At 45.8% G+C, this 25,302-nt stretch overlaps 1 protein-coding gene across 2 annotated transcripts in view; it reads left to right on the forward strand.

The window, feature by feature from the left end:
- The first annotated feature begins 12,540 nt into the window (after positions 1-12,540).
- Positions 12,541-25,302, forward strand: part of TACC2 (transforming acidic coiled-coil containing protein 2) — a 202,873-nt gene continuing 190,111 nt past the window's right edge. For both annotated transcript variants that reach the window (XM_058544173.1, XM_058544170.1), the window contains exon 1: positions 12,541-12,619. In XM_058544173.1, the coding sequence (XP_058400156.1) occupies positions 12,587-12,619 (33 nt within the window). In that variant the 5' untranslated portion in view covers positions 12,541-12,586. The remainder of the gene's footprint in view (positions 12,620-25,302) is intronic.

The raw sequence follows: 25,302 nt of genomic DNA on the forward strand, positions 1-25,302 counted from the left end.
TCTTCTCATTTCTCCTTGACTTTTGTCCATTTCTATTTGCATCTTTGAATTTCTGATTCAAGGTGTTTTACATACGCTCAGATGCTTATTTGAGAATATTTGATTCTGTTTGATGTACTGACATAATTTTGTTCTACTTCCTAGCTGTTCTTAGGGTGTGGGAAAGATTTTCCTCAGGTGATATGTGTGAAATGTTGCCTCCTGATTTTTGTTTTTTGCAATAGCTCCGTATGAATTTGTTGACCTTCCTCGTGTCCATTTTTATAGCATTGGTGTGCTTTCCAAATGCCTAGTTTAATAGTGCTTGTTCGGTCTGTAAAGCAGAGTCCATGTTTGGTGGGGTGGGGTGGGGAGGTTTGATGAGTCTTCTGATTTTGTGGTTCTCTTTTTTCTTATTGGACTCTAAATTTTCTCTTTTTCTTTCTTTTTGCCAGTCAGCACCCAGTTGCCATAAGGTGCTTCTCCTCTTGTTTTGCTTTTTCTCCTCCCCTAGAGCAGTGATTTTGAAGACTACCCCCTTACATCTGCATGTCCCTTTAAATGCCCTGTGCTTTGAAGCCCTGCCCGTGTAGTCCATGCTCTGACCTGCTCAGACACTTTTTTAGTATTTTCTGATTTAGGTGGACTTAATCGTTCTGACAATAATTTTGGATCAATTTAGGCTCCATTCATTAGGCGTCCTTCTTCTGTCTTCTCCACCATTTTTCTAGGGAGCTATGTCTGCCTGTGCTTTCCATGAAGATTTGTGGTATGGTGAGGGTGGGAGCATGAGAACCTGTGTCCCGGGATTGTCTGACTTTTCTCTTTTCCTTCACAGTTATTCTGAAACATGCTTAAACTACTCAGTTTTCTTCCCTTGTCTTCAAGCTATACTGAGGATCTGATTTTTGCATACATTTGCTTTCTGCTTTTCGTTGTTTTGGGAGGAAATATTAGGAGGCAGTTAGCTAGGATACCTCCATTGTTTTCAGTTACTCCGAAGGCTAATTTAAAAACAGGCAAATATGATTAAGATGTTCTTTTTGTTCTTGCTGGGAAGAAGTATAGACTGATCTTGTCTATAAGGACTTTTAAGTTATATACAGTCATGCACCACAAAACAGCATTTCAGTCAACAACAGACTGAAATATATGATGGTGGTCTCATAAGATTAGTACCATAGAGCCTAGGTGGGTAGTAGGCTGTACCATCTAGGTTTGTGTAAGTATACTCTATGATGTTTGCATGATGACGAAATTGCCCAGTGACGCATTTCTCAGAATGTATCCCCATCGTTAAGCAATGCATGACTGTAATGATTATTATTATCCTTAATTTTTTAAGGATAAATTTACAATAAACTTGTCTAACGAACAGAGATTTTAAAAAACTATTTTCTATTTTACATAAAATTGGTTGATGTTAGCTGAAACTCTCTCTAAGGCCTAATTGCATTTGCAAAGTCTTAGTATGTGATAGAGAAGGCAAGTATCTTCGTTTTCTTAGTTCAGCTCTAACATATGCTCATCAGTATTAATGTCTTTGGCTCTGATATAATTGGTTCTGAGGTCCCTTCCACACCCAAGATCCCTGTCGTGTCGTTTGCATTGAAACAGCCTCCCCGCCCGTCATTCCATTCTCCCCCCACCCGCCTCTTAGCCCACAGTTCCCAGTGATGTTGATACTGTATTTGATTTCCAAAAATGACAGCACAGTCCAGCTTTTGGATTCAAACTGATGTCTGAATTTTTGTGGGTTTCAACAGCTTGTTTTCATAAGAAACATGGTTTTGCTAATCTCCAGTCTGCAGAGGTCTATATGGGAACCTTATATTTGAATGTGTCATCAAATATCTGTTTTAGCAAGAAAAAAAGAGACCCATTACTGCAAATCAATATGCAGCTTCGTGTTCCATTTTGGGCTAAGGGGCTAGGCATGGTTTATAACATGGGATGCTCAGAGCCTCATCCTCAGAGAGCTATAGGGTAATGACACTCAGTCTGGTATAGACCAAGATGACACTAGCGGCCACCAGTCAATGGGCCATGCTTTTAAATTGTCATTTCACCACCAGAGAGGGATTAGATTCATCTATCAATCCTCCCTCAAATGGCATCCTTTGTGATCCACTGCACAGATCTTCAAGATGGCCAGCCAGAGTTGGGTGCAGGCTGGTGTGAAGGAAAGTTAAATGGACCCTCTGGGGGAAATCTTATCAGTTAGCTTTTGCCATGTAACAAACCACCCCAGAACTTCGGGGTTTAAAACAATAGCCATTTATTTAGCTTCTGAATCTGTAGATTGGCAATTTGGCTGGGCTCAGCTGCTTCTCCGGGTGTTCTCGTGGTCTCAGTTGGGATCCTTCACGTGTCTGTGGGAGCTGTGGGCTGGCTAGCTGATGGCTACCAATCCTCAGCCATGAAGATGAGAGAGTAAGCTGATTCAGTGTAGTCCCAGAACAAGGCAAATTTAGGTTTACCCTTGAGTAAAGGCCTATGGTACAGTCTAAGATCAGGGTCTATAAAGTCAGCTAGATTGTCCCTTGTTGGTCCTCAGGCCTCATCACTGACCACCACCCAGCCCATACATAATGGCTCAACATTACCCAGAGCCCTGGGATAATATCTCATGGAATCATGGGTGGGATCTAGATTATGGAGAAATAGAAATAACTTTCCAGTGATCCAGTATAACTTCTCTCTAGAGGAGATGCCTCAGGAAGTAGTGAGTTTCCCATCGCTGGAGGTACTCAAGCAGACCCAGAGGTTCCATGATTATCCCCAGGTTTTGGTTTAGATATGCAAAACTGGAAAGCATCACCACCATAGAGACCTGGCCCCTGTCCTCAAAGAACCAGATTCCAGGGCCGGCCCGGTGGCTTAGCGGTTGAGTGTGCACGCTCCGCTACTGGTGGCCCTGGTTCGGATCCCGGGCGCGCACCGACGCACCGCTTCTCCGACCATGCTGAGGCCGCGTCCCACATACAGCAACTAGAAGGATGTGCAACTATGACATACAACTATCTACTGGGGCTTTGGGGAGAAAAAAAAAAGGAGGAGGATTGGCAATAGATGTTAGCTCAGGGCCGGTCTTCCTCAGCAAAAAGAGGAGGATTAGCATGGATGTTAGCTCAGGGTTGATCTTCCTCACACACACACACACAAAAAAGAGTTATGTGTTTTTAAACAGCTAAAACTTAGAAAAAACTTAGTATCCACCACAGCTATTAAATATGATGTTGTAGGCATGGGGAAATGTTTTTGATATGTTACTGTTAAATGAAAAAAAAAGCTGTATCAAAAAGAGTAGACAGTATGTATGACTCCCAATTTTGTTTTTGTAGGTTTTATTTAAGTTTATAAATATACACGTACCCCGATGTCAGTTGGGGTCTCCCTGCCCCATTTAGACTTGAGCTGAAGTCAACGCTTAGTGGATCTTCAAAGTCCACCCCAAGGTTTCTGTGGATTCCCGAGGGCTTATACGTTCTGGTCCCCTCTGCTTTCAGGCTCCTGCTTTGCTGTCTCTGTTCCATACCCTATTGACCCAGATACAGACAAAGTGTAGCCCCTTCTTCAAGTTCCACCCCCCAACCCCTGCCAAAAACAAAACAAAATGCTCACAAAGCACTCATGAATGTAGTATGAAGATCTGGGGGCACAGAGAGGAGGGCTTTGCACTACAACGAAAGAAAATAACTTCGAAATGACATTAGGCATCCTTGTTATTCAAATGTCCTCAGTCACTTAGCTTCAGGGGAAGTTCCACCAGCCCTTCACCCCATCATTCTCCATCTCACACCAACGTCCAGGTAGAGCCTTCCCTCCCCACTCCTCTGTCTGCTCCTATGTCCTCTTCTCTGACCGTCCACCTCAGGAACCAAACCCCAGTTACTCTCATTTCATATGGGGAGCAATGACCGTCTCATTTCCCTGAGCTTCAGCTCCTGCCAATACTCCAAACCTACACAGATTAGATCAAGTTCTTTTCCCAAAGACTGTTCCTTCCCAACAGGAATTCTGGTGCTGGTCTTCTCAGTAAGCCCAGGCTAGCCTGCTGGAGGATGAAGGAGAGCTGAGATGCTCCAGCCAACAGCTGTTGGGCAAGTTACCTAAAGTAATTTATCTAAGTTACCTCAACTCTCTGGCCTTAGGCTCATCATCTGTGAACTGAGGGCGTAGATTAGGGCAGTGCTTCTCCCCAGTCGGCCAGTGGCTCACCAGTGTGCAGGCAGGCTCTCCCCAGTTGGCTGGTGTGGCTCACCAGTGTGCAGGCCGGTTCTCCCCAGTCGGCCAGTGGCTCACCAGTGTGCAGGCAGGCTCTCCCCAGTCGGCCAGTGGCTCACCAGTGTGCAGGCCGGTTCTCCCCAGTTGGCTGGTGGCTCACCAGTGTGCAGGCCGGTTCTCCCCAGTCGGCCAGTGGCTCACCAGTGTGCAGGCCGGTTCTCCCCAGTCGGCCAGTGGCTCACCAGTGTGCAGGCCGGTTCTCCCCAGTCGGCCAGTGGCTCACAAGTGTGCAGGCAGGCTCTCTCCAGTTGGCTGGTGGATCACCAGTGTGCAGGCCGGTTCTCCCCAGTCGGCCAGTGGCTCACCAGTCTGCAGGCCGGTTCTCCCCAGTCGGCCAGTGGCTCACCAGTGTGCAGGCAGGCTCTCCCCAGTCGGCCAGTGGCTCACAAGTGTGCAGGCAGGCTCTCTCCAGTTGGCTGGTGGATCACCACTGTGCAGGCCGGTTCTCCCCAGTCGGCCAGTGGCTCACTGGTGTGCAAGCAGTTTACAGGAATGCCAAGAATTTGATCCCTCAACTCTCGATGTGGCCAGGTGGGGCCCAGGCAGTGGGTGAGATCTCAAGCAGCCTTGTCCATTTCCCAGGTCAGGGGCTGTAGAATGTGACCATGTTCTGTGTGCCAGGGTGTGAAAGGTTGGGAGGCCCTGTGCTAGAGCGATAGTCCCTCCCAGCTCTAACAGCCCGTGGTAGAGACAGACGATTGGATGGCAGGAAGTCTAGCTTGTGATTAGATGATAATGTGGTGGTGGTGGTGGTGGTGGTGGTGAATCCTAAACAATATCTTATTAAAGTTAGAACTGACGAATGGAGTGAACTCACTTGACTCAGTCATTTAGTTGAACAAACATTTATTGGGTTCCAGTGCAGAGAATCCTGAACCAGGAGAAAGAAGACCCGAGTCAGGAGACAGGAGCCTCCTAGTTATTTTAACAGAGAGAATTTAACATGAAGAATTGTTATCTAGGTAAGCGCAAAGGCGAAAACAAATTCTAAGGTATGATGGAAGGAAGCAACTGCAGGAAGCGGCTATCAGCCTTGAGGCCGGGGGAGCAAAGAGAGGAAGATGGAATTATTAAAATTTAGAAATTTAGGGAACCTCAGACCTCTGTGGAGGGGGCTCCAGCCTGCGGGGGCCAGTGACCATGAGGCTGGCTCTGCAAGGGCTGGGAAAACTGAAAACCGGATTCCACTGGGAATCCAGTGGGAGGGAACTGCTGCCCAGGTGAAGCAGTGAGGCTGGGTGATGCTCCCAGAAACAGGAAGGATGTGCTCTCCTTCCTCCTTCCTCCTCTGGCCTCTGCCCCTCCATGCAGAGCCTCACAAGGAGCAGCTGGCAAAGCAGAAATGGGGTTTCCAGAGTCCCCCAGCATCTGAATACGGTTGGCTCAGTAGGTCAGGCTTGCCTCTGATCTCTGGGGCACGAGAGTAGGTGATTGCTAAGCTCCTCCTAGCCCTCACATCTCCAAGACTGGACTTTTACATCAAAATTTCTCAGAGAATGTGAGAGGCCTCAGAGACGTGGGAGGGAAGAAGACAGGAGGCTAAAGGCAGAGTGTGAAGGAAGAGTTGTCATTTCACTCAAACCCCACAGTGCAGCCAGGTCGTTGGTGCTCAGGAAGGTCCCTGCCAGAGCAGAGAGCAGGCAACGTCTCTTAATAAATCTCTTTCCCAGGCTACGGCTGCTTGTTTGTATTCAAACAGGAACATGATAACAGAGCTATAAGTAGCTCCGTGCTCAGCTGTGCAAGGTAGAGAGTTAGAACAACTGAATTCAGCCCCTGGAGGGAGATGCTGAGGTTGAGGTCTCCCTCCTGCCTGGGATGGGGGCTGGGGCCAAATGCAGGAACAGCAGCTGGCTTAGGTCACCAGGTTTGTCAAGGAGCCAAAGGAGCTGCAGGGTCAGGTGAACCTGAGCTCAGCCTCAGGGAGCAAACAGAATCTGGAATCCTCCAGTCCCTCCCACATCCTGGGCTGATGCAGCACCTGACTGGCTGGACGCCACTGTGGCTGGAGGGCAATGCTATGGCAGGAAAGGTGGGTCTCATCTGACCTTGCTGGTCTGGTCTGGAGGCGACTCCAGAGCCTACAGAGGCCTGGACTCCAGAGCCTACAGAGGCCTGGTCAGGGGGAGCCTGCCTGTCCGAGTCTCATTCTGGTTCCAGCCCTTGCTTGCTGTGAGACGCTGGGCAAGTCACTTCCACTCTCTAGGCCTCAGCTTCCTCCTCTGGAAAAGGGGGTACTGGAGAAGATGACCTCTGGGACCTTCCAGCACTAACGGTCTAAATTATTCAATGCAGGAGAAAAATCAAAATTTATTAAGCCTTTAAAACAGATACACTTCTATCACATACAAAAAAGAGTTTTAATAAAAAACCCTGAGTAGAAACTTGGTGTCAGTGTCCGATGTATCACCAGATCCCAGTCTCACCGGCTGTTCGCACAGGATGGTGGGAGGTTAGTTGCGAAAACTCTCTGAGCCTCCGTGTTATCATGGATGAAACGGGGCCCGCATGATCTTGTCTCTGACACCCCAGCTCCCTGTACCTCCCCACCCTCCGCCCAGCATGTAAAATGGGGTATCAACCCAGCCAAGACGTCACAATGTGGGTTCTGAGCCGCGTCCTCTCCAATGTGCTACTTCTGCACAGATTAGCTGCTCTGCTGGTTCTCACGCTTCCATGTCCCCTCCTGTTTCAGACTCGGCCCCACACCCCATTTCCCCAGCGATGCGGAACAGCCCTGCTGGGCTGCCTCATCCAGACGGTTAGTCACTGGCCCGAACCTGGGCCCGCTACTCTCTTCCCAGATCAGTGCAGGGGATCCTATCAGATGGAACCTTCCCAACCAGCTTTAGATGCCAACAGCTAGAAACTCCACACTCTACTACAGAACTAAACAAACAAGAGATAAAGGCAGTCAGTTACCTTGAACTCCGTACAAAAGTCTTCCAAGGTGGCAGCATCGCATCGTTCACCACAGGCAGGGTTCGGAGCCTACTAGACTCCATCCTTCCTCCTACTCTCTGCTGGTCTTTGGCCATGCCTCTTGACCTCTCTGGACTTTGGTTGTTCCTCCATAAAAAAAGAAAATCCCTACCCCATAGCTTTGCTGTAAGTATTAAACACACCATTAGCACTTCGCAGTGCTTAGCACATGGAAAGAGCTCAATATTTATAAAATGCATCAGTTAGTGAATTAATGAGTCAAAGACTATCCTGATTTATATTTAGGGTCTTTTATGGCTATGATGATGTGACACCAATACACCAGTTGAAAAATAAAAATTCTCCCAAACAACTGTCTTTTAAAACACATTTTATATTTTAATCTCTAGGAGACTTGGTTGAGGTTTGGCTGGCTGTTTAGACTCTGTACATAGAACAGTGGGTAGAAGAAACCTTTGTGAACTCAGTGTTGCTTGTGGCAAGCCACCTTGAATTAATCAGAAGCCTAAACCATGGATGGTTTTTGAAGAAGTGCAGTTTCTGCCCCAAGGACATAGTGTAGCTCTGGCTAAGCGATCATCTGAGGCCCAGCATTGGCCACATAGAAGGACAGGGCTGGAATGACATGTCACTAGCCCAGCAAATATTTCAGTGTATGTCACTAGCCCAGCAAATATTTCAGTGTAAGTGGCTTGGTCAAAAGCTCTTGAAACTTTCTTCTTCTTGAGCCTATGTTATAAATTTTCTTAGCCAACATTTCTTTCTTCTAGTCCACAAGTCATCTTAGATGAGCTTTTATTTCCGATGCACCGATTTCTAACTAGTAGTGTCTGAATTCATGATTTTACTGAAGGGATGGAAAGAAGGCAATATAAACTTTGTTTCGCTGAGAGTTTTACCTATTGGAGGCTCAAAGAGACCCACTGCCGATAATAATATAATAGCCAACAGTTTATCCAGCGCTTAATCGATTCCAAGAGCTTTACAGAAATTCACTCACCACAGCCATGTGAGGTAGGTATTGTTCTGATTCCCATTTTAGAGATGACAAAACTGAGCACACAGAAGTTAAATAATTTGCAAGAGTTTATACATCAGGCGAGTGGTAGAGGTGGTGTTCACACAGCAGCAGTCTGGCCACGGGGTCTGGTTCATGATCACAATCCCATGCTGCCTCCGCCAGGGTGTTGTCCCAGAGATAGATGAGGGAACCCACATACGCGTGCATTTAGCCACCTGTCGGGGAAATGGAAACCTGGTGGGTTGTTTGATGTCTGGTTTGGAGGAAGACAGCACCAAGAGAGGGAAGTTGATCGGCCACAGACACATGTAGACAGTAGTAAGTCATGGAGACTGATGTTGGGGTCCCGTCCAAGTACTGCCTCAGGGAAAGGGGGTCTTAGCTAAGGAATGTGGGCACTCTGGATTCCGTAGTGCCTGGCATCTGGACCTGTCCCCTGTGCCTGGGCAGTCTGTCATTATAAGACACAGAGCACTAGCTCCTGGGAAGCTAGAAAGTCCATATATTCATTTGCTCTCTTCCCCAGTGCAGTGGCAACCTCTGGTGCCCAGTGGTGGCCAGGACAGCAGTGGTGCCAGGTGTCAGTGATGACACCCCGAGTCCAGCAGCCAAGGTGGTGGTGGTTCAGGGGCCAGTGGAGGCAGCAACAGTGATGCCAACAACCACCCCAGAGGCTGCAGAATTGCCTGAGAGGGTGGGGCATGGAGGGAATTCACATTGCAAATTAAATATTGTATATTGACCCTTCCCCACCTTCAAAGTCCTCAGGAGTGAGCCCTTTCTCTATGTTTTCCCCCCTGTTGAAGACTTGCCCAGGATCTCCCTTCACTCCCAATTGGCACCCAAGATATTTTAGTTAAAAAGATTCTCTTGCCTAGAAGAATTCTCCTGTGATTTGGAGGGGCAGGCGAGGGGAAGGCAACCGTTCTTATTTCTTCTCTCTCCAATCCTTAATTGTACAGAAACCTGGTATTAATAATGCAAAAGCAATAGTTTTCAAACCTTTTCCCCCAGTAGTGGAATTATTTTTTCAAACAATATCTTATGCAGAACTGCAAGATGTGACATATACACACTTTAAAAAATTGAGGTGAAATCCACATAACACAAAACAAACCATTTGAAAGTGAGCAATTCAGTGGCACTTCATACATTCACAATGCTGTGCAACCACCACCTCTACCTAATTCCAAAACATTTTCCTCATGCCAAAATAAAACCCTGACCCCATCAAGAAGTTACTCCCCCTTCCCCCAGGCCCTGGCAACCATCAATCTGGTTTCCGTTTCTCTGGATTTGCTTATTCTGGACATTTCATATCGATGGAATCACACAATATGTGACCTTTTGTGTCTGGCTTCTTTCAGTTAGCATAATATTTTCAAGGTTCGTCCAAGTTGTAGCATGTGTCAGAATTTCATTCCTTTTTATGGCTGAATAATATTCCGCTGTATGGATAGAACACAATTTGCTTATCCATTTGTGTGTTGGAACATACACACTTCTGCTCTATTTCAACCAGAAATGGGCACTGAGCTCCCCTTTACATCCAGCGTTCCCTCCAAGGAGCTCCTGACACTCCTCTGAGCTTGGTAAGATACCTGTCTCCAGGAAGGCTTTGTTGAAATGCTAATTTGTTTCCCTGGCGGAGTCACACCTTGTAGCAAGGATACGTGGCTTCAGCAGCTTGAATGAAAGGCTCTGATGCTACCAAAAAAGAAAGAAAGAGATTCTTTGCAGAAATAAATAAATGCAGAAAAAGAAACTGCATTTATGCAAAAGAGTGTCCAACTGGTAATAATTGTAGAAATCCCGGGAGGTGGGAGGCTGCTGGGCAAAAGGGTGTTTGTATCCCACCCGAGGGCCGCAGGACCTCCTCCACCTCAGATGGGCAGGACTGCCTATCAGCGATCCGGTCGAGCCTGCTGCTTTTTATGACTTGACTTGTTGAAACTCAAGCCACGCCTCGGTGAGTACATTCTGCACACACCACCCCATAAGCAGGTGCCAGACTGCTGGCGTCATCCTATTTCCACAAGTTTTCTTTGTCTATCCACATTATTTATGGCGGAATTTTCCCACCTGCAAACAGGAAGCCCTTTGAGCATTTTCCTCCTTTCTAGAAAGAAAGGTTTGTCCCTGTTCTCAAGCATAAAGGGCGAGTGACTGATTCATGGCGCCCTGCTCCCGGGACAGGACAGTCCTGCTCCCTTAGGTGCAGCCAATCAAATCACAGGGCCGATTTTAGCTTGGATAAGCCTCTTCTGAAAGAAGTCCTGCTAAAGTAATAACGGGCTAAATCCTCTATCTGAAAGGCCCTGGACGCGAGGGGCTGGGAAACGCTGACTCCACGTTCTCGTAACCACAGTGGCTGTATGGCCGCAGCGTAGGTATGAAGCGCACGCAGCTGGTTTGTGTCAGTGTCGAGGGTGGAGACGGGCGGTTTGCCCAGCTGGTTGAGGTGAGTAGGTGCCTCTGCTTAGACCTCACCCGCCCTGAATGGAGGAGGAGAAAGTCCAATTGCTGAAAAGCAGGCTTTCCGTGGGTTGCAGCCTCCAAAGTAAGAGACCACCCCCGAATGTAAGTAGACGCAGAGCTGTGCTCCCTCCTTTCTGGTGTCGGGGGAGCCCCAGGGAGTGGCAGGTCTGGAGTCACCAGGAGAGAGCTCTGGACGCAGCCAGGCCGTCCCTCTGTGGTTCTGAAATTTACACGGAGCCAGAAGTAGTTGTGCCTTTCTCTTCAGTCTGTTACCTGTTTGAAAAGCTAGTTCAGATGTTATGATTCTTAATAAAATTATTGAATTTTATTTGGTGAATGAGTTTCAAAAATCAGTATTACATTGAACCATATGAAATTACAACTGCATGTGGTTCAACCTGGCCAATACAGGAGTTACAATAATTGATCAGGGCATAACACTTGTAACAACATTATTTTCTAAGGAGGCATCATTTTCCAGAAGGAACGTAAAAGGTAAACTGAAGTGATCAATTTTAAATAAATGAAAATTTTTTCATTCTATAAGTGAACATATGATTTTTTCTTTTGTCCATCTTATAAACAGCAAGAAAAGATTAAAGAATTGTATCCTTTTGATTAAAGGGTGAGGACTGAGAGAACTGATCACTACAGTGATATCACTCACAATTGTCTCAGTTTGGGGGCATTTTAACTGGCCCTGCTCAAAATACTCACATTTTCTTTTCCAGTGACTATTCAGTACACATAGTACATGATAGCTACTCAATCAATGTTGGTTGAATAGACAAGCAAATCAATGGGCAAATTTTATTTTGAGTAAGTCCACTGCTGTGGAAGAAATCCTGAATTAGAACGCAGGAGACTGAGTTCTGTTTCCACGTTTGGCTTCCTAAATTGGGTCTTGGGCAAGCCCCTTGCCTTCTCTGCCTCAGTTTCCCCACTGGATTAGACTGGTAATCTCTAAGGTCTAAAAGGCTATGATTTTAAAAATTTTCTGTAACTTAGTTTCTCCACCTAGAAAAAATGAAGGTAATAGTCCCAGTCCTGCTTATGTTATGGGGTCTCAGGGAGCCCAGCTGGATAAGGTGAGCACGTGTCCTGGGTTTCTCCGTGAGCTGTGTGGGACACACCCTCGTTAGGATGATGATTAATAACCTGTGTCACTACGTGAGCCTGATGAAATGATTCCAGTTGTCCCTGCAGCACGCGGCTTTACATGATTATTTATTCCGTGTCTGGCCCTGACTACCCATTTTCCTCGGCAAGAAAACCCCATTCTGACTTCATAAAAACGTGTGCAGAAGTGAAACTGATTTGATGAAACAAGTGTTTAGAGTAAAAAATATGAAAACCATATGTTGTTGAAGAGAAGTGGATTTCACGCCTCCTAATGTTCGACTCCGAGCTCTGCTGTCACCGGCAGCGGGACACCAGCCACACTCTGGATTTCCAAACCGAACACAATTAGAAACAGAAAACACTCCGCCCGCGCCACTCCTCAAGTTCTCTTTGGCAAATGGGCCCCTTTCGTCACTCCATTTGTATATATGTATGTGTGTACATTGGCGTTGACTCAGATACTTGGTAACAAACTCGATTTTCAGAAGTGTCTGCCAACCCCGGGGCGGGGAATAAAAACACCAGCCCGTACTGGGAGAGAAGTCTGGGTGGCATATCGCAAAAGAAAACCCTTCAAAAGCGATTTCCATGATGTGACTGCAGAGATAAGCGTTTCCTATCATCTGGTTTTTGAGTCTGGGGAAATAAGCAGACAGAAAAAGCCTCAGATCTTCAGTTTTACAGACGTACATACCCTTTTGTTCTTCCAGTCGCCTCTGATAAAATCCTGAGGGACGCTGGGCACCCTGAGTCGCCATGGGCAACGAGAGCAGCACCTTGGACAACCAGGTGAGTGTCGGAGCTTCTCCCTCGACCTACCCGGATCTCTTGACCGACCTTGACTAGACTCTTTTTCAGCCTCTCCTCTCTGCCCACGAAGGAGCAAGCTACAGGACAGATACGCCTAGATGCATATATGTATCCACGTAGGCATTTTTCATTTTATTTTCAGAATTCTCATATTAAGGCAAGCCCTAATCTTGTAAACTATAAAAACTAGCTTTACTTTTTATTGTGTGCTTTTAAAACTGACATACTGAGAGTTTGGGACATTTTTCCTGGATTGTGCCCACCCATCCACTTACTTACACGAATGCAGCAGAGGAGGTAGGCATAAAACTTTTCCACATTCCTCCCCAAAATAAAGTTATGGCCCTTAAAAAGTGATTTTAAAATCTATCGGTGTTGAGCAGATTAAATGTGAACTATCGTTTTCATGTTAGGTAAGATTTTCACAATTGAGGAATGGACTTTGCTTAATTGTGCATAAGGCTGGGATATTAAAATATATTCAAATTTTATAGTTGCCCATTCTAAGTTTGAGAGTTCTAACTCAGTTCCCTGGTGAACAAAATCATGGAGACACTTCCCCATTTATCTCACACACAATGGAAATTTTGAATTAATGGTATTGAGTTCTCTGAATGAGAAAATTGGACCTAAAAACCAGCATAATGCAATTCATTTCTGCTCTGCCTTTTTCTTCCCTACAATCTTCTTTTTTCAAGCAGGAAAACAGAAATCAAAAAACAAAACAAAACAAAAAGATGGCAGTCTTTAGGGGCAGGCAAGAAACAGTAACTTTGTTAAATGACTGGGTGTGAGACAATAGGGAGAGGTAGGTACTATGGCAAACAGGAGGGTTCCCGTCCTATTGTCTGAAGAAGGCAGCTACCATCCACTCCAGCAGAAGGTTGCCAGGTGGGAATATGGGCCCGGTGTTACAAGATCTTCCCATTTCTTCAAGAGATCAGAAACTCGTATTTTTTCTATGAAATCTTAATGTTTTTGTCATTAAACTTTTTATTTTGAGATAATGGTAGACTGGCCTACTGTTGTAAGAAATAGTACAGAGAGACCCCTGTACCCTTTACCTGGTTTCCCCCAAGGGTCACATCTTGCAAAATGTAGTATCGAAGCCCAAATACTGACGTTGAAACAGTCAAGACACAGAACATTTCCGTCACCAGAAGGATTCCTCTTGTTGCCCTTATAGCCACACCCACCTCTCTCTTTTCCCCCATCCCTAACCCCCAGCAACTTCTAATTTGTTTTCTATCTCTACAATTTTAACATTCTGAGAATGTTATATAAATGGAACCAAATGGTATGTGACCTGTTATAACTGGCTTTTTTCACTCAGCGTAATTTCCTCGAGATTCACCCAGGTTGTTGCATGTGTCAGTAGTTCATTCCTTTTTATTGCTGAGTAGTATTCCACGGTATGGACGTCCTACAGTTCATCAAACCCTTCACTCATTGAAGGACAGCTGGGTTGTTCCCAGCCTGGGGCTTTTACAAATAAAGCTCCTCTGAACATTTCTATACGGGTTTTTTGTGAACATATGCTTTCATTTCTCTGAGATAAATGCCCAAGGGTGCAATTGCTGGGTCATATGGTATTTACATGTTTGGTTTTACAAGGAACTGCCGAACTGTTTTCTAGAGTCCCTGTACCATTGTACACTCCCACGAGCAATGTTTGAGCGATCCAGTTTCTCTGCATCCTGGTCGTCCTTCGGTGCTGTCACTCTTTGGTGTTGCCATTCTGACATGTGTCTTGTGATAGCTCGTGGTGGTTTTGATTCGAATTTCCCTGATGACTGATGATGTTGAACACCTTTCACGTGCTTATTTCCATCTGTATTTTCTCTTTGGTGAAATCTCTGTTCATGTCTTTTGCCCATTCCCTAATTGGATTTTTTTTTTTTTTACTGTTGGGTTTTGAGAGTTCTTTCTATAGTCTAGATACTAATCTTTTGTCAGATTGTGGTTTGCAAATATTTTCTCCCACCGGGAGCTTGTCTTTTCATCTTCTGAACAGGGTCTTCTACAGAACAAAAGTTTTTATGAAGTACAATTTATCAGCGTTTCCTTTTACAGGTAGTGCTTTTGGTGCCTTCTCTAACCTGAGATGAATTTCTCCCTGAGTACAGGCAAAGTTAGAGTAGCTTACATTTTCTCTCCATTACCTTTCCTAAATGACACTGTCCCGAATTGAAGGCTGGTTTATTTAGGATAGACTCACAGAAATGGAATTACTGTGTCAAATGAAGGGTAAGTGTTTTTGAAAGGCTCTTGCCGTATATCTATATCCATATCCATATCCATATCCACATCTATTTCCATATCCATATCTATATCTATATCCATATCCATATCTATATCTATATCCAAAATGCTTTCCAGAAAGGTGAGGCCAATTTATATTTCTCTCATCAGGTTATGAGGGCTCATCTCACTAAATCCTAACAAGCAATAAATATTTTAGTGTTTCAGATCTTTACTGATTAGAAAGGTAAAAATGCTCAGAGGCTTAAAACCCCTCACCCCACTATACCTATATCCCCCTTCTCACCTCCTGCCAGCTCCCAACCCTCTCCTCTGGCCTCAGTCCCCGCCCTCCTGCAGCAGACAGAGATGTTTTCCTGGCACTGCTAGTTTTCACTTCTTCAGCCTCAGCCAGCCCTGACCCGTGGGGCATTATGGGGTCGCCTTTAGGATTCCAGGGTCGGAACAAGTTTCGCCTTCCCCAGAGAAACAAGTTTGAATGAAGCACAAGTAGGTTTGGCTACAGCACTCAGGGGCCCCGTGAGGCTGAGGCTCGCGTCTTCCCGCTGTCTCCTGGGTATCTCTCCTGGATGACCCACAGTCACCCCGAGTTCCTCAAACCCAAACTCAGCTTCCCTCCCTGATCCTCTCCTCCCCACATTCCCCCTCCTGGGTGCCATGATCTACCCTATCATCCAAGACAGAAATCTGGGGTCACCTCTGACTCCACCTACTCCCATTCTCCACATTTAATAAGTCACTCTACGATTGATTGATTAATGGGGCGGTCATTTAGCATTCCGAATTTCTGTTTTATTAGGGCTTTTTTTGGCTATGAGAGACAGAAGCCCATTTCGAATGACCGTAAGCAGAGAAGGGACTTGTTCGGCTTATAGAACTGAGAAGTCCACAGAGAGGGTCTAGTTGCAGTGGTCACTGAATCCAGAGATTCAAAAGATGACACTGGAGATCTCTCCTCTCCAGATCTTTCTTTGCTTTCCTCTGTGATGCCTTAATGCTCAGGGAGGTGCCCCAACCCCACCAGCAGCTCCAGGCTTCCCTTCTTCTTCCAGCTAATGGTCCAGCTTCCCGGTCATCTCCTTCTAGGAATCTGACTGGCCCTGACGTGTCATGTGCCCTCTCTGGGATCAATCACTGCGTCCCGGAATGTGGGAGACTCTGATTAGCCAGGCTGAGTCATGCACCCACCCCTGCAGGGGAAGGGTGGGCCAGGTTGTTGGGGGCCTAATCAATATTGCTTGGAGCACTTTCTCAAAAGACAAAATCTAGCACATATCCCTTACATTGTTTTTTTCCTCTCTATTCCCACTGTCATAAGCCTATTACCTCACACCTGGATCATTGCAAACACCTGCAAACTAGTTTCTCTGCCTCTACACTCCCCACCCCCATCCCGTCCCTGCCCCCAGTCCTCTCTCAGAGACTCTTTCTCTGTGAAGATGCGCTCAGAGGTCCCTGCGTCCTACTTACAAGTCAACTCTTGGAAAGAAAGATGCGGGTCTGAAAGAACCTCCTGTCCACAGATTAAGGACTAGGCATTGAGGACCAGCAGTGTCACCAGTGCAAAGGATGAGGAACAGGCCTGCCCAGTCCTGCCCCTTGCCTTCTTCATATACCCTCAGCTGCAGATTCCTCTCCCTCTGTAGTCTCCTTGCCCCTGGGCAGCCGTGGGCTAGGTCGGGGCACACGCAGCAGGTTAGGCCTGGGAATAGAAACCAGCCAAGACTGTTGTTCTGGTGCTGCGAGGGATCCTGTTCACTGTGACCTGTCCTAACAGCAAGACCCCTTTGCTTTCAGCAAGAGGACTCCGGTTTACATAACGTCATCCTGTGGCCTCCAAACCCTGAACCTCCGCAGGTACTGGGGAATGTGCTCGGCATGGTCTGCTTTCCAGCCCCTTCCTAACATCTAGATGGTTGCAGACTTGGCGTGGCAAGTTCATTTGTATTTTTAGGTTTTCTCCTCCTCCTTCTCCCATTTCCTCCTCCCATCCACCTCAGTAAGTTGTAAAACAGTAGAATCTGCAATACATGTTTAGATTTTTTAAAATAACATTTTGCTGTGCCTACCCAAGAGCTGGCTCGGTTGGTATGCTGTGAGATGCTGGATAAGGCTCATGTTCTCAATGTAACGCAGATGCTGGGAGCCAGTACTAACCCTTCCAACCTCTTCTATTCTGATTTCCTTTGTCCTGGAGTGAGCCTGCCTGTGGGCTGGTGGCCCCACCTTCGCCACCAGTGGGCAAAACTGATTTGTCCTTAAAACATTGAATTCTGAATCATTTGTCAGGTTTTCACGCAATAACGCAGCTGGCTGAGTCCCATAGCTTTAGCTCTGCCCAAAGGGTTTGCATCGACTGGGGAGGAGGGCAAATTGGGAGCTTTGCATCCATTTCACAGAGATTTTTCCTGAAGAGAATGTGGAGGTTGGTGTGTGCCCGTGGGTGTGGTCAGGGCGAGGCTCTAAAATCCCGTCACACCCAGCAAGGAGGGGTGTTGGTCACCCAGGTGTGTGCTCCTTGCTTTAAGAAAAGAGCTGCTTCACCCCCGAGGGTGGCTGCCAGGTAGGTCCACTTGGTACGCCTGTTTCTCTGTATATCCTGCCAAACAGTGATGTGTGAGGTTGTGAAAGAACTTAACCATTTGTGTAGGGCATAGAGAAGCCTTTCACATGCGTGATTTCATCTGATTCTCATCACGATCCTGTGAGGTGGGCAGGCCCAGGCTGATCACTCTTGTTTTGTAGACAAACAGGCTCGGAAGGTTAATCATCCGGGTTGTTTGGGAGGAATGGGAATTAGACCCCTGGGCTCCAGAGGGTCACAGAGAATGGCTGGGCCAGTGGTTTTCAAACAGGGTTCTTCTGTCTGGCTCGGGACTTTCCACAGCACTTTGCAGCAGAGCTAGGATCTCAGCGAGGAGCTTCATGTCTCGTCGTGGATGCGGTTTCTAATTCACTCGGTGAACATCTGTGGAGCCCCTGCTGGGTGGCAGATGCTGGTTTAGCGCTGCACATCCAAAGAGGAACAAGACAAACTAGGTCCGTGCCTCGTGGAGCTCAATCCAATGGGGAGTCAGAAAAGAAGCAAGTGAACAAACAGGCAAACCAACCAGTAAATAAATGTGTTTTTTTTTTAACTTTATTGAGTGCCTGCTGTTTACCAGCCACTGTTTCAGCACTTGGGATCAGCAGCGAATAATTCAGCCGTAATCTACTCCAGCGCAGCTCCCTTTCCACAGGGAAAAATGGACAACGAGCCAGTCGGCAAACACTTAATGAAGTTTCCAGCGGTAACTGGAGTCAGGAGCTATTTTTCTTTCTTTTTTTTTTTTTTATCGTGGTAAAATATACATAATATAAAATTTACTGTCTCAACCATTTTTCAGGGTTCAGCTCAGTGGTATTAAGTACATTCACATTTTGTGCAACCATCACCACTATCCATCTCCAGAACTTCTTCATCTTTCCAAATTGAAACTCTGTACCCATTAAACAGTAATTCTCCACTCCCCCTCCCCTCAGCCTCTGAGAACCATCATTCTATTTTCTGTCTCTGTGATTTTGACTACTCTAAAGACCTCATCTAAGTGGAATTATACAGTATTTGTCCTTTTGTGACTGGCTTATTGAACTTAGCATAATGTCCTCAAGGTTCATTCACGTTGTGGCATGTGTCAGAATATCCTTCCTCTTTAGGTCTGAATAATATTCCATTATGTGCGTATTCCACATTTTATTTATCCATGTATCTGTTGGACACTTGAGTTGCTTCCACCCTTTGGCTATTGTGAATAATGCTGCTACGAACATGAGTGTACAACTGTCTGTTTAGAGTCCCTGCTTTCAGCTCTTTTGAGTATATACCCAAAAGTTGAATTGCTGGATCATGTGCTAATTCTATGTTTAATTTTTTGAGGATCACCATACTGTTTTCCACGCGGCTGCATCACTTTACATTCCCACCACCAATGCACAAGGATTCTGATTTCTCCACACCTTGCCAACTCTTGTTATTTTTTTGTTCTTTGTTTTTAGAGTAGCCATCCTAATGGGTATGAGGTGGTATCTCATTGTGGTTTTGATTTGCGTTTCTCTAATGATTGGTGATGTTGAACATCTTTTCATGTGCTTATTAGCCATTTGTATATCTTCTTTGGAAAAATGTCTATTTAAGTCGTTTGTTTTCTAATTGGGTTTTTGTTTTCTGCTATTGTTGAGTCGTAGGAGTTCTTTATATATTCTGGATATCAACCCTCTATCAGGTATATGATTTGCAAATATTTTCTCTCATTTCATGGGTTGCCTTTTCATTCTTTTGTTAGTGTCCTTTGATGCACAAAAGTTTTTTAATTTTGATGAAGTCCAACTTACCTATTTTTTCTTTTTTTGCCTGTGCTTTTGGTGTCCCAGGCAAGAAATCATTCCAAGTCCAATATCACAAAAATTTTCCATGAGAGACTATCTTTATGTTCTTTATTGAGATGACATTCACATAACATAAAATTAGCCACTTTAAAGTATATAATTCAGCGGCATTTAGTACCTTTACAATGTTGCGTGAGCACTACTTTTATCTAGTTTCAGAATATTTTCTTCACCCCCAAAAGAGATCCCCTACTCATTAAGCAAACGCACTCCATTCCCCTCAACCCCCAGGCTCTGGCAACCACTAATCAGTTTTCTGTCTCTATGGATTTACTTATTCTGGACATTTCGTATAAATCAAATTACACAATACATGACCTTTTGTGTCTGGTTTCTTTCCCTTAGCGTAATGTTGTGGCATGTATCAATACCTATTTCCTTTTTATGGCTGAATAATGTTTCATTGTGTGGATGCCACATTTTGTTTATCTGTCCATCTGTTGATGGACTGTTGGGTGGTTTCTACCCTTTTGGATATTGTGAATAATGCCACTGTGAACATTGATGTACCAGTATCTGTTTGAATCTCTACTTTCAATTCTTTTGGGTATATACCTAGAAGTGGAATTGCTGGATCTTATGATAATTCTATGTTTAAGTTTTTGAGGAACCACCAAACTTTTCCACAGCGGCTGTACCATTTTACATTATCACCAGCGATACATGAGCGTTCAGAGGAGGGACATTAGTTAGGAGGCTATTTAGAAGTCAAAGGCGTGGATGATTATGGCTTGGAATGAGGTGGCAGGGAAGGTGATCCCTGGATTCGGGGTATATTTTGAAGGCAGAGAGGACAGGCTGGATGATAGATCAAATTCGGGGGTAGGGAAAGGAGCGGAGTCAAGGATGAGCCCTAGGTGTTTGGCCTGAGCTGTGGGATTGATAAGAATGTCATTTCCTGAGATGGAGAGGATTAGAGGATGGGCAGGTTTAGGCGGAAGGAAGAAAGTCAATTTCTCTACCTCCTCACCAACACTTAGTCCTTTCTGTTGCTGTTATTGTTTAATTATAGCCATGCTAGAGGGGGTGAAGTGGTATCTCATTGTGTTTAGAGGCTATATTTGATGAATGGTCAGAGGATCCCTCTTTGTAGAGACCTGATGTGCTGAGAAGGGGGCAGCCACGTAAAGTTCTGGAGAAGGAGCATTCTAGAAAAGGGAATAACAGGTGTAACATATAAGGGAGGAACAAGCTTGTTGTATTTTTTATTTTTTGAGGAAGATTAGCCCTGAGTTAACATCTGTTGACAATCCTCTTCTTTTTTTTTGCTGAGGAAGATTGGCCCTAGGCTAACATCCATGCCCATCTTCCTCTACTTTATATGGGACGCCGCCACAGCATGGCTTTGATAATTGGTGTATAGGTCTGTGCCTGGGATCCGAACCCATGAACCCTGGGCCACTGAAGCAGAGCATGCAAACTTAACCACTATGCCACCGGCTGGCCCCTATTTTTTTTTTTATTTTAATTTTTATTTATTTATTTTTTTGGTGAGGAAGATTAGCCCTAAGCTAACGTCTGTTGCCAATCCTCCTCTTTTTCCTGAGGAAGATTGGCTCTGGGCTAACATCCATGCCCATCTTCCTCTACTTTATTTGTGGGATGCCTGCCACAGCATGGCTTGATAAGTGGTGCATAGGTCCACGCCCAGGATCCGAACCTGTCAACCCTGGGCCGCCAATGCAGAGCACGGGAACTTAACCACTATGCCACCGGGCCAGCCCAAGCTTGTTGTATTTTAAGATCAGCAAAGAAGGCCAGTGTGGCTGGAGAAGAGTGGGTGAGAGAAATTATGGTGAGATATGAGGCCAGGGAGGTGGGTGAGGGCTAAATCTTGTAGGTCATTATCAGCCTTGGTAAGGAGTCTGGCTTTATTCTGACTGTGATGCAAAGCCATTGGAGGGTTTTCAACAGAGGCATGACATGAACTGATTTGAGATTTTAAAAAGAGGGCTGTGGTGCTTTGTAGATAATGGTCTTTAAGGGGCAGACGGCAGAAGCAGAGGAGGGACATTAGTTAGGAAGCTATTTAGAAGTCAAAGGCATGGATGATTATGGCTTAGAATGAGGTGGCAGGGAAGGTGATCCCTGGATTGGGATGTATTTTGTAGGCAGAGAGGACAGGCTGGATGATAGATCAAATCCGGTGGTGGGGAAAGGAGCAGAATCAAGGATGAGCCCTAGATGTTTGGCCTGAGCCATGGGGTTGATAAGAATGTCATTTCCTGAGATGGAGAGGATTGGAGGATGGGCAGGTTTAGGGGGAAGGAAGAGAGTCAAAGTTTCTGGTTTGGCCATGAAATCTGAATGCTTTGGCCATGAAATCTGAACTCCAATGATGAGATCTAATAGGCATTTGGATACACAAGAGGTGGGCCTTGAGACGTATATTTGAGTCATCAGCATTGGTATTTAAAGCCATGTGGCTGGATGAGATCACCTTGGGAGAGAGACAGGAAAGGGGACCCAGGACTCAGCCCTGAGATGCTCCAACATTTAGACAGCAGCCCAGAGGGAAAAGGGAAGTCTATGAAGGAGTCAGAGCTGGCTGAAGACAAAGGAAAATGAGGGACCTGGGAGACCATGAGAGGAGAGTGTCGAGAAGTAGAGACGGTATAACAGCATGAGATGCTCCTGGGAAGCATTGGAGAGAGAACACCTCTCCATTGATTTGGCAATATGGAGGCCATTGGTCATGAGGAAAATCTCACATTGCCCCGTGGGCCCTTGACAAGCACAGTTTCAGTGGAATGACAGGGATGCGGGCTGGATGGCAGAGGGCTGATGAGGGAATGGGAGATGAGGATGTAGCAAGAGGTGTGTGGCTAGTCCAGGAAGTTTTTCTAAGAAAGGGAGCAGAATATTGGGACAGCAGCTAGTGGAGAGAGTTGTATGGAAAATTTAGTTAAAGACTGAAGATACTGTGTGCTGATGAGAAGGAGAGAGAGAGGCAGAGATCAATGGAGGACAGGTGAGAGAAGGGTCAACTGAGGGAAGGCTGACCTTGAATGTTTGAGAGGGAAGGGGATTGGAGCAGAAGTGGGCTTAGAGAGACACTTCCACCGTCGCGGACTGGTGGAGGAAGACAGAAGCAGACGTACCTGGGAATTGTGAGGGTGGGCGGAGGGGGACATGGGGGATGTCTCTTCTGATGGCTGAAACTCTTTTAAAGCAATTCCAGTGTGTAGAGGTTTCTGTAGTTAGAGTCTCAGAAACAAAAATGATTTTCAATTATAGAAACTGTGGTCAATGCTATGAAGCAAGAAGACAGGTGCAAAGATACCGGCCTGGCCCTGGGTGTCAGGGAGGGCTCTCCTGGGGAGATGCTGTCTGAGCTCAGAGCTGAAGGATGAGCGGGAAATAAATGGGACCCGGAGGATCGAGAGCAGGTCACTGGGCACGCCTCCCCCAGCCCAGGCTTCCTAGGGGCAGGTCCACTTGCTTCCTGCTCAATGTCCAAGAGGCAGCCTGGGCCTGAGGTCTGTTCCTGAAGGCAACCTCAGTGGCCTCGGCTTGTGGCATTCTCTGACATCCAAGAAACACAGGGCCAGGAGGACAGGAGAATCTGTGCTGCGTGAGCCATCCCTGGAGTCTCCACCCAGAAATGTGACTGAGCACGTTTCTGCAGGCTGAGGCTGGCTGTGGCTCAGGCGCTGTGTGATCAGTATTTTGCTTGACAGATAAACGGCCCATAAGTCTGTGCATGTGTTGTTTAAAGCTACAAATGCTTGGGGCGCCAAGTTTAACTGAGAAGTGATTTCTCTAGTTTCTGAGGAACCCCAGGAACTCAGCGTTACAACAGCACGAGACTAGCGCTGGAAGAAACAGCATCTTCTTATATTCTGCTGGCAGTAGGTGGGCATCTGGGATGACTTAACTCCGTTTAATGAGGAAGAAATTGTGTGAAGAGACAATTAACCAGCATGAACTCAACGCTCATAACAGTGGAGAGCTCCTTTATTGTGACGGTCCACGCCCACAGCCTTTCTTATGGGGATCGCCCAGCCCAGAGGGTCGGTGCTCATTCTCACTGGAAGGATTATTCAAGTTTGTGGACTACACGGCTCCAAGTTTGGCCAGATGCATCTTCTGAAGAATCTGATTAACTGCTGTAGCTGTGAGCTGAGATAGCCATTGGAGCTCTTAGCTAATGAGTTTTGAATCAGTTTCTCCTTTGTAATAATCATAATCAGCATATATGAATATCTACTACGGTCTAGTCCTATCTTAAGTGCTTCTCGTGTATTATTTTATTTAACCTTCAAAACAACCCTATAGTTATGATCCCCATTTTCCAGATATGGTACTGGAGGTATAGAGCCCGAAGGCTTACAGCTAAATAAGCGGTAAAAAGCTTGGCTTTTAACCATTACACATGGCTTCCTACCCTCTTATTCTCGAGTTAAGCCTGGTGCTGTTCTAGCATGAAAATGAGTGGATGTAGGAATTCTAGAGAGGCAAAAAATAAGGTGTATGTCTGCATCTCAAATATAATGGAGTAAAAATCACAGGACATTTTAGAGCATCCTGACAAACCCAACTCTTTGAATAAAGAGACTCTCTCCTCCATTTATACACTTCTTGGCCATATTGACAAGGTGGTCCTGGCACCCACTGAGGCAGGCAGCCCGGTGATTGTGGTCCCCATTTTATAGATGGAGAAACAGGCTCCAAGAGGTGAAATGACTTGGGTTTCCTTAACTGGTCCAGCCCTCTTTAAATTATATTGCTTCTAAAATATTAAACACATACAGGACATTAAATAGAGCAGTGTTTTGAAGTCTCCAAGCTTTCATTTCCCCACAGATTAAAGATGTCAGAACATGTCAACTCTGGCATCTTTGGGGTTCCTGGGTCCTTTTAGGGTTGCTGCTACAACTTTTGACCCAGATGCTTTTGAGGAAGGGTAGATACCATTTATTGAATGTGCATTTCTCATTCATTCACTAAACTGTAAGTTCCATGAGGGTACAAATCGTGTCTTTTTTTCCTAATTAAACTTTTTATTTTGAATGTTTTCAGATTTACTGAAAAGTTGCAAAGATAGTACAGAGAATTCCCACTTACTCTTCCTCCAGCTTTCTCTAAAGTTAACATCTTACCCCGTCTTTTTAAATCTTCCACGTCTACCTAGAATCTAGACTCAGTTCTTCCCAGACATGAGGCAGAATCAACAAAATCCCACCGCAAACTCAATTCTGTTATTTTCTACATCTTTTAAGGGAAGAGTGGGGATTCAAACCCAGTTCTCTCTGACTCCAAAGTTGTTCATTTTTCTACCACACCACATCAGAAAACATTCTGTTGGGGGGCCGTAAAATGCCACCCTTGGGGCCTCCCCCTTCTTGGCCTGACAGAGGGCCTGCTAGGTGAGCCTTGAGGCTGGGGTGTCCTCTGCTGCTAGTGTGGGTGAGGGGCTTCCATCTTTCATTTTCGCTTTGGAGGTCAAGAAATGTTTGGGATCTAGCAGATCCAGAGCTAGTCTGAGCATTTGCCCTGTCTTGACAGGGAAGATGGGCAGCCCGCAGGCCCCAGCCCAGAACACGTGTTCCTCCTCTGTATTTGGCAGCCTGGCAGTTGTTTCTGAAATCTGATTCCTAGCGCCATGGGGATGACCTTTGGTCTACTTCCCAGCATTCACCTGCAGGCACACTGCTCCCAAGAAGCCTGTTCACGGAGTGGGCGAGTTGGTCATGATCTAACCATGTTAATTAAGCCTCTTTATTGGCATGACCACTATGCCGTGGTCTAGAGAGATGGAGCACATTTAAGAGGTAAGGTCAGGGGAATTTTTTTTTTTAGTAGTGAAACACTTTAGCTCTTGATAAAGTGTATTTTTCAGGACTGGAGAGTTGCTGTGACTGTTTGAAGAGTGCTTTAAAATAGACCCAGGGCGCTGGAGCATTCCAGAGGAAAGGCTGTTTGTTTACCCAAGCAATGGCAGCAAAGGAAAGATTTGAAGAAGGAACTTGACA

This window comes from Diceros bicornis, chromosome 6, assembly GCF_020826845.1.
Source record: "Diceros bicornis minor isolate mBicDic1 chromosome 6, mDicBic1.mat.cur, whole genome shotgun sequence".
Lineage (NCBI taxonomy): Eukaryota > Metazoa > Chordata > Mammalia > Perissodactyla > Rhinocerotidae > Diceros > Diceros bicornis.